General features: G+C 55.1%; 6 protein-coding genes across 6 annotated transcripts; 4 read left to right on the forward strand and 2 right to left on the reverse strand.

Moving 5' to 3' along the window:
- Positions 1 to 1,380, forward strand: GLOTRDRAFT_112184 (uncharacterized protein). The gene is made up of 3 exons (XM_007871154.1): positions 1 to 1,034; positions 1,123 to 1,273; positions 1,338 to 1,380. Exon 1 carries the CDS (start codon positions 29 to 31, stop codon positions 1,031 to 1,033), a length of 1,005 nt encoding a protein of 334 aa, XP_007869345.1. The 5' UTR covers positions 1 to 28; the 3' UTR covers position 1,034; positions 1,123 to 1,273; positions 1,338 to 1,380.
- A 1,569-nt stretch (positions 1,381 to 2,949) lies between these two features.
- On the reverse strand, positions 2,950 to 3,703 carry GLOTRDRAFT_20475 (kinase-like protein; the record flags this gene model as incomplete). Its single annotated transcript, XM_007870955.1, has 2 exons — positions 2,950 to 3,098; positions 3,154 to 3,703. Coding segments are annotated over 2 exons (699 nt in total), but the record flags the coding sequence as incomplete, so codon positions are not given.
- Positions 3,704 to 5,037: 1,334 nt separating this feature from the next.
- Positions 5,038 to 5,902, forward strand: GLOTRDRAFT_107716 (uncharacterized protein; the record flags this gene model as incomplete). Its single annotated transcript, XM_007871155.1, has 5 exons — positions 5,038 to 5,161; positions 5,214 to 5,300; positions 5,353 to 5,540; positions 5,592 to 5,666; positions 5,723 to 5,902. The coding sequence occupies 5 exons, from the start codon at positions 5,038 to 5,040 to the stop codon at positions 5,900 to 5,902; spliced, it is 654 nt and encodes a 217-aa protein (XP_007869346.1).
- A 1,593-nt stretch (positions 5,903 to 7,495) lies between these two features.
- On the forward strand, positions 7,496 to 8,308 carry GLOTRDRAFT_132281 (uncharacterized protein; the record flags this gene model as incomplete). The annotated part of the gene is made up of 4 exons (XM_007871156.1): positions 7,496 to 7,760; positions 7,813 to 7,955; positions 8,007 to 8,081; positions 8,138 to 8,308. The coding sequence occupies 4 exons, from the start codon at positions 7,496 to 7,498 to the stop codon at positions 8,306 to 8,308; spliced, it is 654 nt and encodes a 217-aa protein (XP_007869347.1).
- A 265-nt stretch (positions 8,309 to 8,573) lies between these two features.
- GLOTRDRAFT_47742 (uncharacterized protein) lies at positions 8,574 to 9,878 on the reverse strand (the record flags this gene model as incomplete). Its single annotated transcript, XM_007870995.1, has 8 exons — positions 8,574 to 8,704; positions 8,762 to 8,828; positions 8,885 to 8,904; positions 8,961 to 9,161; positions 9,243 to 9,401; positions 9,460 to 9,563; positions 9,645 to 9,761; positions 9,817 to 9,878. Coding segments are annotated over 8 exons (861 nt in total), but the record flags the coding sequence as incomplete, so codon positions are not given.
- Positions 9,879 to 11,144: 1,266 nt separating this feature from the next.
- GLOTRDRAFT_122838 (uncharacterized protein) lies at positions 11,145 to 12,665 on the forward strand. Its single transcript, XM_007871157.1, has 2 exons — positions 11,145 to 11,784; positions 11,839 to 12,665. Exons 1-2 carry the CDS (start codon positions 11,233 to 11,235, stop codon positions 12,079 to 12,081), a joined length of 795 nt encoding a protein of 264 aa, XP_007869348.1. The 5' UTR covers positions 11,145 to 11,232; the 3' UTR covers positions 12,082 to 12,665.
- The last annotated feature ends 903 nt before the right edge of the window (positions 12,666 to 13,568 follow it).

Here is a 13,568-nt window from a genome sequence, read left to right on the forward strand (position 1 = left end):
AGCGTACCACCCTTGCCCGCTCACGCTGATGCAAAAGCTTGCCAGAATCTGCCAGGCAAGCATACGCCGGAGCCAGTCGACTTGCGTTGCATCCAGCTCGACGCTCCCAAACTCCAAATGTTTTCGCCAGTACTCTACGCAGAACCCGGGTGCTAAGCCTACCGCGCAAGAGCAGCGGGCAATGGAGGACCGCCGGCGGGAACAGGCAGAAGAGTATCCCAATCTCTTGACATCTCATCCCTACTATGACTCCTTCGACACCGAAGAACTTGAGCCGCTCAAAAACTCTCGGCATCGTTCACGAATCATCAGCCGGAATGACCCCTCCATGTTCGTCGAACAAATGACCAAGGAAGTCGAAGCGCAGCAAAGAGGCCAGGTGGCATCCGAGGACGACGAGGAAGAAATCGACTTTCAAGGTGCCCAGGGCGAGGACGACGTAGACCCGCTGAAGATCGTCCCCCTCACCCGCGACGACCAGGCCGCGCTACACAAGTACGACCTGCTCGTCCGGCGCATCACGCAGCAGACAGGCAAGGGCAAGATTCACCGCATGTACGTGCTCACCGTCGTGGGCAACGGCGACGGGCTCGTCGGCTACGGGGAGGGCAAGGACGACGAGATCGGGCGCGCGAAGGAGAAGGCGTACGCGCAGGCCCTGCGCAACATGGACTGGGTCGAGCGTTTTGAGAAGCGCACCATCTTCACCGAGATGCACGCCAAGCTCGGCTCGACGCAGATCATCCTCAGGCCGCGGCCCGTCGGGTTCGGGCTCGCAACGAATCCCAATATCCACCAAATACTCAAGGCGGCTGGGATCAAGGATTGCAGTGCGAAGGTGTGGGGGAGCCGGAATCGACTGAACGTCATCAAGACGCTGTTCCGGATGCTGCAGGCAGGGAATGCGCCGCTTAGTATGGGTGACGGATTTGGGGGACGCGCGAGGAGGCTGGATGCAGGCTCTGGTGTGAGAGGAAGGGGTGACGTCGAGCGGGAACGCGGTAGAAAATTAGTCGATCTTCGGACGTGGTAATGTTCGTCGCTGCTTTGATGTTTCTGCTCTCGGAACCTGTGCCTAGACTGTTAATGACGGAGTCTCCTGGTTTCCCCTTTCTGCATCAGAAAGTCCCTTTCGTGAAGCGCCACTGCCGGTCCTCGAGCAAAACGCATGTCCGGAGGCTGTCAAGTCTGCAAGTCACAGAAGGGAAAGTTTCCCCAGTTTTCTCACTCGTTCCAAGCATACGAGGTGTAATGCAGGTCATACATTCATTGCGTGCGTGATATGGTACAAATGCGTCAACCCTCATGACTAACAGTACACCTGTGTACGCGTATAGACGTGCAGAGTAGAGATACAATAGCCGAACAGCAGCCAGACTGCCCAATATAAGATCTAAGTTCGTACCATGCCATGGATCAATAAGGTTATGCGTGAAGAGTCAATGCAATGCGTTAAGATGGTACGCAGGCCGCCGCTAAGAGCTTGCCGCGTGATAGCGAGAACCATCGCCGTCGTTTGTGGAGGCGCGAGGCAGCAGCCTCCTTCCGCCGGACGACGCTGGATGACACGGCCGTAGTCACCGGCGGTGAGACGGGAGACACGACCATGGGTGAAGATAGGGGTGATGCCGATGACAGAAATTGGGAAGAATGCGTGTTAGTGCATGCTGAGGACGACCCGTGGAAGACGGCCGTCGAGGGGGTGGAGGGGTTGAACATGGAGCCGGGCGTGAGGGAGCGTTGCTTCTCTGTCCGCGGGGAGTGGAACGCGGCGAAGGAAGTAGGAGAAAAGGAGCGGAGGAAAGCGGACTTGATGGGACTAAATATACTGGACCCCTTATTGGACTTTTCGCCGCCGCGAGACTCCTTCGACGACGGCGGGGAGGGAGACGTCAGAGGGGGCGGCTGCAGCGGTGAATCGAATTGGAATACCGACATGCTGCGCTCCGACCGCGGGTAGGGGATGTAGAGCGGCGGCTTTGTGTCCTCTATGACCTCCTCTTCCTCGATTTCGTCCGACGAGTACTCGGTCTGGAAATTCAGCTCGAGACCTGTGACTGAACTCCGCTGCCCGAAAGACGTCGACTGCGACGACATGTACGCCACCGACTCGGTCGCGTCCGTCGTAGAGTACGTCCACGATGTGTCGAGCACGTCTTCATCGTCCATAGCCATGTCCATCATTCCGACGTCCACAGCTGACGACATCATCGCCGACTCCTTCGACGGCGAGGTGGCGCTCGTGTAGAAGTACCTCGAGTCCCACGCGTCTGCCATACTCTCGATCGCGCTGTCGATAGCAGTCTGCATCGCCGATGAGCCAGGCGAGACCATCGCATTCGACTCAACCTCGTAATCTGTCCGCCCGAAGGCAGTGTTGATAGCGAGCACCGGCTTCGCGGGCACGGGCACCATATCGTACGAAGTGTCGAGCTCCGCGTCGTGGTAGCGCGGCGTGGCGGGCAACGAAGGTATCGACCCCACGGGCGACGACATGGAGTGCGTCGACGGGGGCGTGTGCGGCGCGGACCGGTACTTCCGCGAGGACGCGGGCGAGGGCGACGACGAGCGCGTGAACGAGTTCTCGCCCCACGTCGCGGCCGCGGGCGAGCACGTCATCCACGGCGACTCGACCTGCGACGCCGCGGTCGCGAACACCATCTCCGAGTCGGTGTCCCTGCTCCAGTGCGACACGTACTTCGCGGGCGGCACGTCCTCCTCGGGCGAGTCGTTCTCGATGTCGATGTCCGCCTCCCACGGGCAGCGCGCCATGCTGCCCTGGAAGATGACGTCCTCGGAGTAGAAGGAGCGCACGCCCTTGATCGCGCGCCGCAGCTCAGGGAGTGTGATGCGCTTGTGCCAGTTCACCTCCAGCGTCCGAACGAGGACTGCGTTGACCTCTTCCGAGATCGGGAGGACGGTGGGCAGAAAGCCGGCGGGGTTCTGCAAGTACGCGCGGAACGTCGGATCCGAGTCCGATGCGGACCGCCAGGGATTGCGGCCGGTAATAATATTAAGAAGGATGATACCAAGAGACCATATATCATTGAACATAGGAGCATATGTCCCCTCGGGCGCAAAGGCGCCGCCTTTGCATTCTAAGAAAGGGCAGATCAGTGGCGCTCCGAAATGACGCCGAAATAAAAGACGTACCGGGACTCATGTGGTAGATGCTGCCTGTGCGGAACTCATCGCTGAGCGCATCGGTTGTGGCGAGACCAAAATCAGTGATGGCCAGCCGCAGGCCTTCATCAAAGCATAGAACGTTCTCTGGCTTCAGATCACGGTGATAAATACCGATAGAATGGCAATATTCAACCGCGTCGAGCAGCTGAAGGAAGACCCGCTTGATGAGCCGCTCTCGCCCGAGATAGCGACGGTTGTTGAGAATTTGCGAGAAGAGGTCGCCGTCGCTGCAATAGTCCATGACGATCCACGTGTAGTCGTGCTCCTCGATGACGCGGTGCAGGGTGACAACGTTGGGGTGCGCGGAGGCGCGCTGGTGGAGGGCGATCTCGCGGAGGTGGACTTGTCGCTGGCGGGACGTTTCGTGCATATTGGCATGGATGAGACACTTGACGGCATAGGAGGTCTGATCGCAGGACCGGGGGTCGACGGCGCGGTAGACGACGCCGTAGCCGCCGTAGCCCAGGACTTCGACGAGCTGGAGGGCGCCATCGTCGATGAACGTGCCGAGTTCCGGGGGAGCGGGGGAAGAGCTGGCCCTCGAAGGCATGGCGGACGGCGTACGACGACGGGGAGATGGTGCTCCTGAGAGGAGGTTAAGCCTGGTCGAAGCGACAGACACTTTGGGTTAATAAGAGACGGGAGGGGGGAGGAAGCGGATGGAAAGGCGTAATAAACGTGATTGACGTCCAGTTACGGCGTGTCAAGCATGAGGCAGCAAACGCAGCTATTCCGCACTCCAGAAGTCAGACATTCTCCGAGCTTCATTGTGATCGACTTACCGTGACTATGATGGCTGTACATATCAAGACCTGACAGCGTCCAAAGTGGAGCAAACCGGTCGAAAAGCTAGTGGCCCTGCCCCAGGATCTAATCGCGTGCAGTACACGGCCTTTGATCGAGATGCACTCTCCCCCAGATTTCTATCCGGGACAGCGGAACACTTTTGCATCCTTCGGCAAGTTCCGTGCTATATTGATCAAGCTTGCAACGCACTCAAAGATGCACGTTTTGTCCAGGGCCGATCAGGCTCAAGCGCCCGTGCACACCCCTGCGAGGCTGCATAGCTCGTAAGTCCAACGCCGGAGCTGCGGTGGACAGAGAGTACGAGGCCCGCAGGCTCAGCCAATATGATGACATGTACAAGTTACGTACTGCAGCCGTCCACCATTAGGCTCGACGGAGTGATGTCACTTTCCGATTTATACCCTCAGATATGAAGGAGGCAATCGCGCTGAGAATGGACTTCCGAGGTCCGAGTCCAGGCCAGTGCAAAACTTCCAGAACGAGGCAGACGACGTTCCCCCAGCACGGGTCGATTAGGTACGTGATCGCTCCAGCAATATATACGGACGGTCTAGTGTCGGACAACCCAATCGAGTCGATCGACGGACGGATAGTCCTGTCTCACCATGGTCCGTCCTAACCATAGGCCACAACTATTAGGAGCAGGTGATAGACGCTGTTGCAGATAGAAGGTCCATAGTTCCACGAACGAGAGCGAATTCAAAGGCTAATCTTCGGATGCGCATAGTTGCGAGAGGAGCGGCTTGTATTCCTGGTTGTTCCGTATGCCTCGTCAGGAGGTGATAGCCATCGACGAACTGCCCTTGAAGCTTGTATTGGCGGGAAAAGACGGTCGCTTGGACGTATACGCTTCGCAACTGAGATATTCTGCGACAAACGGCGCTCCAGGGAGGTTATTCTCCAGTAGAGGGGAGAAAAGGCTGATAGTAGTTGTAATGGCAGTGTATGGAACAGTGTTAGCAGAGACCGCGCATGCAAAGACCCCTATACGCGCACGTGATAGGACGCACCGCGTCTCGCGACTGCACCGTCCTAATTACCAAGATGGCCATCCAGCCCCCCGTCATCCAAACAGGCTACGACATCCCTACCCAGCGCCAAGACGTCTCCGGCAGCCAGGACGCGGCGAACGCAGGCCTTCACGCACACCGCGCCGAGTTGGCCTCAGGTAAGTACGACGTCTTCAGCATGACCGGGCCCTCTGACCAGGTTCTGACCAGCGATGGGCGGGACAGCCGCACCGTCCGTCGACGCCGTGGCTGACGCGCACAAGTCCAACAGTGTTACACCAGCGAATGCAGCAGAAGGTGTCTCTCTATGCATTTCTTCCCTGAGTGGCATGTTTTGACTATCGAGTAGCTGCTCCTCCTCCCTGGTTCCACACTGCCATGCGGGACTTTCAAACTGCCATGCGGGAAGAACTTCACACTGCCATGCGGGAGGTGGCGGATAGGTTGGGTAGGTTAGAGGACCGATTGGGTGGTATGGAGGGCCGGGTGGGTGAGATAGAGGACCGCTTGATTGCGACAGAGATCAGCGTAAAAATCGTGAGTGAGCAGCATTCTTGTTTCTTACCTGAAGATTGAGGACGTACGTAGGCTGAAAATACTAAGCGCGGTGAAGGGACGTACATTGCGGTCCCCAATGCTCGCGGCGAATACCCAGTCTCGCAGGTAAGCCTGTCATTGTAGTAATCGACATGGGATCTTGTAGTGATCATGACTACCAGGGTCTAACTGCCTTGACTCATGTCGATCAGATCAAGGCACTATCCACCGCTGAAGCTGATCGCTACATCGCCTTTTATTCCCGTCCAGGACAACAAGCTACCGCTCATTCACTTGAGGGAAAGCAGCAATTTATAGCCCATGCAGTCGGCTGTACTGTACCTTTATTTGTAGCTACCTAGGGAGGCATGTATGCTTCCATCCACATGAGTTCCATTTGGATTCCATAGTCTGTATCAACGGTCATACCCATTAACAGTTTCTACGAGGGGTCGATACTAATGATTGGGGGAGCTTGCTCCCCCTTTCGGTATAGCGGTCTCGAAATGCGTAAGGGATCTCCCACGCCACTCAATGGCTTGTCAACCCTAGCGTAGGGTTACAGGCTCGGTGGCGCTGCTGCCGCCACGTGCATGGCTCGGGCGTTCCCGGTGGCGTTGCCTCCCGCCTCAACCCACTCACTGGTGCTTTCCTTACGCCATAGGAATCACACCTTCGCAATGATCAGCTCCTCACATTGAATAATAGGATTCAACTGTATGTGGGCGAGTCAGGATACATAGAGCTGAATAGACTATAATGAGAATCAAATCTGCAATATTGGAAAAACATGTAGTGTGAGATATTATTACAAAAAGGAGGAAATACCAGATCTCCCTGATGTGTCACCTCATAGGCTCATACAGCTCTTCTGTCTACATGATGGGAAATTTTAAGAGCTCAAATGGAGATAAGCAGTATGAAGCAAGTGGAATATACTGAGACTCAGACAACTATAACTTACCATAATGGATAATTCCAGGGCACACCCAAGGATGTGCATACAAATCTGAACAGTTCCCCTGCATGGCCTAACACCCTCCCCACCATATCCTCCTCTCCTGCATGGCCTAAAACCCTTCTCCCCTGTGTGGGCTAAAACTCTTCTCCCCTGCATGAGCTGACCCTCCCCTCCATGGGCTGACTCTCCCCTGCGTAGCCTAACCTTCTCCCCCAATTTCATGGCTCATGACACATGAATCTATCATAGCACAATATATATAATAGGAATAACACCACTGTGACAGAACTATCTGGACAGACTGCTCAATCCCTTCGGAAAAAATTATCAACTTGACCTCAGATAAATAAGCTCCCCCTGAAGTACGCGGGGAACCTGCCTACATGCCATATTATTCGGACTCCGGTGAATGTCCGGGGATACCATTTACGGTACTGAGTCTGCTTAGACTCGAGCCACATACATATGCGAACCTATAAGACTTCCTGCAGATTTACTCATAAAAGTTACTACAGATACATAAACAGGCCTACAAAGCAGCCGCGCTGCCCGTCTACTCCATGCTCCCCACATTGTTTGTTGGATTTCGGATTTTGAGCTGGCAAGCTCGCGCCGCGTCACGGCGCATGGTGACAGCCCCCGGGGGAGGGGGACGGCGCAGGCGAGCCCGACTGATAAGGTGGTAAGGAGATTGTATAGATTTGCTGTATCTACTCGATGTACAGTATGCGAATGTCCTTCGGGCAACCGACCGTTCGGGGCAAATGCGCTCGTGTTCCGTTTGCAAGGATTATTTCAACATTTGTTACAGCCGCTTGCAGATCATTAGGCCATCACTTCAGAAAGTCACATATAATATATAGTCGGAGTGTGTCGGACATGGTGCCACTGTGTGTGCTCGGAACGCTCACGTGATGCTGAGAACTGTAACACGTCGCGTCTTACAATTGCATCGTGACAGTCTCACAGACAAATCACAACTTGAACCATCGCGATGGCCATCCAACCACCTGTCATCCACACCGGCTATGACATCCCTCCCCAGCCCCAGGACCCGCCCAGCAGCCAGGACGTGGTGAACGCAGGCATCTATGCCCACCGCGTCGAGCTGGCCTTTGGTAAGGATGTCGTCCCTAGCATTCCCGTCGTCCCTAATCAATCTTCATCAGCTATGGGCGGGACAGCCGCACCGTCCGTCGATGCCGTCGCTGAGGCGCACAAGTTCCACCACAGCGTTACAGCGGCAAAGGCAGCAGAAGGTACCTGTCTATACATTTCTTTCCGGAGTGGCATGTGTTGACTACCGAGTAGCTGCTGCTCCTCCCTGGTTTCACACTGCCATGCGGGAGCTGACGGACAGGTTGGACAGGATAGAGGGCCGGGTGGGTAGGATAGAGGACCGCTTGATTGCGACAGAGGACCGCTTGATTGCGACAGAGATCATTGCAAAAATCGTGAGTGGGCAGCATTCTTGTTTCTTACCTGAAGATTGAGGACGTCTGTAGGCTGAAAATGCTAGGCGTGGTGAAGGGAAGTACGTTGCGGTCCCCAATGCTCGTGGCGAATACCCAGTTTCGCAGGTAAGTCTGCCGTTGTAGTCCTCGACATGGAATCCTCCAGTGATCATGATTGTCAGGGTCTACCTGCCTTAACTCATGTGGACCAGATCAGGGCACTGTCCACCGCTGACGTTGATCGCTACGTTGCTTTTTATTCCAGTCCCGGGCAACCAGCTCCTTCTCGTTCAATTGACGGGAAAAAGCATTTTATAGCCAATGAAATTGGCTGTATTGCCCGGTTATTGTAACTGGATAGCGAGGCCTGGAATAATCTCATGTACCTGTGTTCCATTTGTATTCTAGTATGTATCATACCCATGTAAGATACACATTGAGAGTTTCTACGAAGGGTCAATGTAGTGATGTTCGGACTCCGGTGAACGTCCGGGGATACCAGTGTTTTGAGTCTGCTCGAGCAACATACATATGCGAACCTAAGACTTCCTGCAGATTTACTGCATAAAGGTTATTAGAGATACATAAACACGCCTACAACGCAGCCGCGCTGCCCATCTACTCCATGCTCCCCACATTGTTATCGCTCTCCGGCACGCCCTTCTCCCGCAGCTCGCGGTGCATCCGCTCGACCTCGTCCTGCACCCGCTCGATGGACTTGAAGTACTTGACCGTCTTCACATGGAGCTCTGGCGAAACCGAGCGATGAGTGCGCCGTAGCTGAAGGAGGGCAGTGTACCACGTACCTGCCGTAGCGTCCTCGTCAACGACAATCAGGGCCCACGGGTGCTGCTGCAACGCGGACAGCGTCCACTGCGGAAAGATCAAGATCAACAACCGCCTCCGCAGCGACGAATGCGCACGCATACCAAGTGGTTCACACCCTCCTCTACCAGCGCGCAACGAAGTCAGCATCACACGCCACACAAAAGCGGCTCCACCCACCGATCGCCTTGCTCAGCGCGAGCGCCTTCCGCTGGCCGGTGACGATGACGACGACCTCGCGGCTGTCGAGCACCGTGCCGACGCCGACGGTGAGCGCCATGCGCGGCACGGCGGCGATGTCGTTGTTGAAGAAGCGCGCGTTGGCGAGGATGGTGTCGTACGCGAGCGTCTTGATGCGCGTGCGCGACACGAGCGACGAGCCTGCGTTCGTCATTGATCATTAACGACAGTCAGATCCGAAGAGGCTAGGGGGGAGGATGGGAGGGATGGGATGGCGCCTACCGGGCTCGTTGAACGCGATGTGTCCGTCCTCGCCGATCCCACCGAGGAAGAGCTCGATCCCGCCGTAGTCCTTGATGCGCTGCTCGTACGAGTTGCACTCCGCGATCAGGTCCTTTGCGTTCCCGTTCAGGATGTTCACCTGCGACGGCGGGATGTCGACTGCGCGGCAGGATCAGTATGCACGATGGGAAGAGACGGGGGGAGAGGGGGGACGCACTGTGCGAAAAGAACTCGCGGAACATGAAGGTGTGGTAGGACTCGGGGTGGTCCCGCGGGAGGTGGACGTACTCGTCCATGTTGAAGGTCACGACATGCTTGAATCTGAGATAGTGGTCAGCAGGAGTGTGATACGGGTGTCGACAAAGTGCAAGGGGCCACGGAAGGATGTGAAGAGGGACTCACGATAGCTTGCCCGCTTTAACTAGCTTGATCAAGGCCTTGTAGGTCGGGATTGGCGAGGAGCCGGTCGGTAAACCGAGGACGAATGGCTTCTCGGCGGTGGGTGCAAAATCATTGATGCTGTCCGCGCATGTATCTCAGCATCACCACAAACTACACATTCTGAGCAACACACCGTTTGGCGATATAGTTCGCAATGTACTCTCCGACAGCGGCGGGGTCATCGCGGATGATGAGACCTTTGTAACCCAATCAGCCCTATAACTCTTCGCGCCAATGAAGCTGATACCGACGCATGATGTGCTGCTACCGCTGAAGTCCCGAGATGCAAGAAAGTATAGACAGCTCGCCGCAGGGAGCTCGTGGATGGTCGCAGCAGCAAGGAAGGAGTGCCGGCCAAAGACGCAGATGGCGCGTATAAAAACAGAGCCTAGGAACAAGGCAAAATGCAGAGCATGCTGGAAGATCGGCCGGATTGGACCAGCGTATGCGCCTGTTCTGGCGATGCATACCTGTTTTGCTATCGCAGACGATCATGCCGTGCGTGCGCCATATGAGCCGCCATATGCCTCCAGCCACGGTCGCTCTGCCATTGGCAAGGTCTCGGTCCGTGGGCACCGAGGCAGCGCCGATGGAGGGCTAAACGTGGCGAATCCGGCCTAAAGCCCTGAACTGACTTTCTGGCCTCCATCTGGCCTGCATGTAGATCCCTTCTCGGGAAGGATACAGTGCTGCCAAGTTCTGTCTCGAAATTGAGATGAGCACACAGGACAAAATACGGAGACGCGGGGGTATGGTGGCTGGATCCCCGACCAGCGGAGATGGTAGGGCAAGAGGGACCAGAGCACATTACATGGAGGTATGGGTTAAAGGGAGAACTGTATAAACCTCCACCTTCTTGTCTGCCTGAAGCACCAGGGGTAGAACACATCAAAATAAAAATACATGACATAATCATTTTAAGCATTGTAACTTCCATATTAGGCCAGACATACCGTGCTCTGAAGCGCGCCATTACGGACTGATCATGAATTTCTCAAAGTTACCTTCAGTCACCTACTCACGTGTACCCCAGCGTTCGCTACTTTGTGTTCAACTTCAAGGAACTCACGACCAGTTTGGCCGTCGGCTGCAGAAGGCCAGTGGGAAACGCCGGAAATGATGGATTCAACAACGCTAACGGTCCTCGTACGCCACCGACGCGTCAGGAGGTAGCACAGTAATACCTGCAACAAAGTTACACGGCGTATAATTTGTAGCATTTTACGGACAAGCTCTCCAGCAGTTTGTAACAATGCTTTCCTCGAGGAATTACACGTCCAGACTGGGGCGCCTAAACGCGAGGCGCGTCAAAGCACGTGATGAAGACGCGACGCGACGCGCGACCGTGGGCACCGCCGCACGCCGTGCGAACATATGGCGGAGTTTGAATCGCCCAATAAATCCGATCGTCCCTCAACGTTCCTTTCCTTCACCTCAACCAGCCGCGACCCGAGGCCACCACCACCGTCCGACTCCTCGTGTTCGCGGCTTGCAGCGACATTCCTATCCTCCTCCACCTTCTACATAACATCATCGATATCGTTAAGAGATGGCGTCTGTTAAGGCTGCGTTCTCCGTCTTCGTTGACGAGGCCACAGTGGCTGAGTCGTCGACGACTTTGAAAACAACTTCTACTATCACCACGGCTACCTCCATTACTACCATATCGTCTTCCTTCTCAGTCTTTCTCGAGCACGAGAAGGAGAACATCGACCCCTTGACGGGTCTCCGCGTCAACGCCCCCGCGCCCAAGTCCAAGAAGCGCAAGGCTGTCCTCGCCTCCAAGGCAGCTCAGCCTTTGTTGGAGAACTTCAACCCCCTCAAGTCGAAGGCCGATGGCGACACCAAGAAATCGAAACCCAAGGCTGGGTCTAGCAAGAAGAAGACCACCAAGGCTCGGAAGCCCAAGGCCCGGTCCCGGTCCCCCTCCCTCCCCATCCTCCAGGAGGACGAAGAAGAGCTGCCGCGATCCCAGGCCGACATTGATTCGCGCTGCTACGAGCTCACTGTCCTGCCGCTCGCCGATGTTAGCGAGGCGTACGAGGGTGGCTCGCCGTCGAAGAGGCGAGCTCTCCCCCCTTCCCCGGTTAAAATGCAAAGGGTCAGTAGCAGTGCCCTGTGTGTTGTCGATGTGGTTGCTGACCTCTACTACTAGGATAAATCCCTCGAACCCGAAATCAGCGATACTTTCATACCCTCCGCTCTCGACCTTGGCATCAAGCCCCGCCTTCGGAGCACCTCGCCCGCCGCTGAGGCTCCCCAGACCTTCTCCACCCCTGAGAGGAAACAAATCTATTCGAACTTTACTTTCTCCTCGCCGTCGAAGTCCGCTGAGCGTTACCGGCGGGTGCGAGAGCGCAGCCTGTCCCCGGAGGAGGCCGATACCCTCGAGTTATAGGAGCCCGTCCTCGCTCCTCCTTCTATCATCATTATTCCTTTTCTCAATTGCTTGTTGCCTATGCCTATCTTTTCGACCAACTCCGCTTCACGATCTCGCACGTCCACTGTCACTCTTGTCAATGCCACCCACGATCGCACCGACTACGTTCCGGCTTCAAGACATGACGTTTCGCTCTACCTCATCGCATCTATCATCATCTTCTATTCTACCTCGATCTCGCTTATGACTCGGACTCCGCCCTCGGTGGCACGCATCTATGGTTACGACCACTAGGCTCAAGGCCTGAATCTCACGTCCCATTATCTCTCTTCCATTTCTCTTTCTCTTGCTTGCACATGCTCTCTCTCGCGTTGTCTCCTGTACATTATCTCCCTCCCTCTCCCATTCTCCTTGATGTACATAGCCTCCCTCCCCCCCCTCATGCATATTTTCCTCGCACTCACGCTCCTCTGCATATTTATCCGCATTGGCCTGACATTCTCGTAGCTCGCACCGTATATCATTATGCGTGTATGTTATTGTAGTCTGTCTAGTGCGACGTCTCCTGTACAATTCTAATTTCTTGGGAAACTGAAGCTCTGGCTCTGTCGTGTGATGGTGTACGCGTTATGTTGAAAATTAAATGTTTGGGAGTTGTGGGTCCAGGTAGACGCGCTGGGCACGTGACCGCGTTCTTATCTCGTTCGTGACGGACTTCGTCGCGTGAAACTTAGCCTACTATCATTGAGGGGGTTCTGCAAAAAGTATCGAATTCGGCCGTAGCATTCCACACACTTGACGGATTCTTATCGGATCTTCCGCATATTGTGTGTAACTTAGTGATGAACGTCCTCATTATTTTTGTGCATTTTTATGCAGCCTGTGGAACGTAGGAGAGAGATGCCGGTTCATGTAGGGGGTTCTGCAAAAAGGCGTCACATGCGGTCACAGTGGGATCTCGCCGCGAGCGATGTCACGCTTTTGTCACGATATGGGCCCGGGAGATGTGCAAAGTTGCCTCTCTATCTCGACACGCTCATTATTTACTCTATCGGGCTGGTGTATTGTACTGTAGACGGCATATTCATGATATCCCAAGCCATTCCGCTGCAGTCCGTTGAGAGCATCACGAGAGATCTAGTGGACACTGTTTCTTTCCCATGGCCTACAGGACCCGTTTTCTCTCCCTCTTTTCAACCACAGCAGATATTCCCATTCTGACTTGGCAGAGGGTCTATTCTAGTGTATATATACCTGCCTGAGCTTACCCAACATTTTTTGGTTGAGTGTGGAATGAGATATAAGGGGGTGAGGGGGTTCTGCAAATTTTGCAGAACCCCCTCAATGATAGTACGGTAACGAGGAACAGTTTACACCTTCTGCGCAAGGTGAACTAATACCAGTAGACTTAGGGTCAGAGTAGAGAGCTGCATGAAGCTTTGTGGTAAGAAGTGCTGAAAAGTCCATTGGGTTCAAATGCACGCCTGCGCCAGGCCAACTACTTC

This window comes from Gloeophyllum trabeum (assembly GCF_000344685.1).
Source record: "Gloeophyllum trabeum ATCC 11539 unplaced genomic scaffold GLOTRscaffold_00013, whole genome shotgun sequence".
In the NCBI taxonomy this organism is placed as follows: domain Eukaryota; kingdom Fungi; phylum Basidiomycota; class Agaricomycetes; order Gloeophyllales; family Gloeophyllaceae; genus Gloeophyllum; species Gloeophyllum trabeum.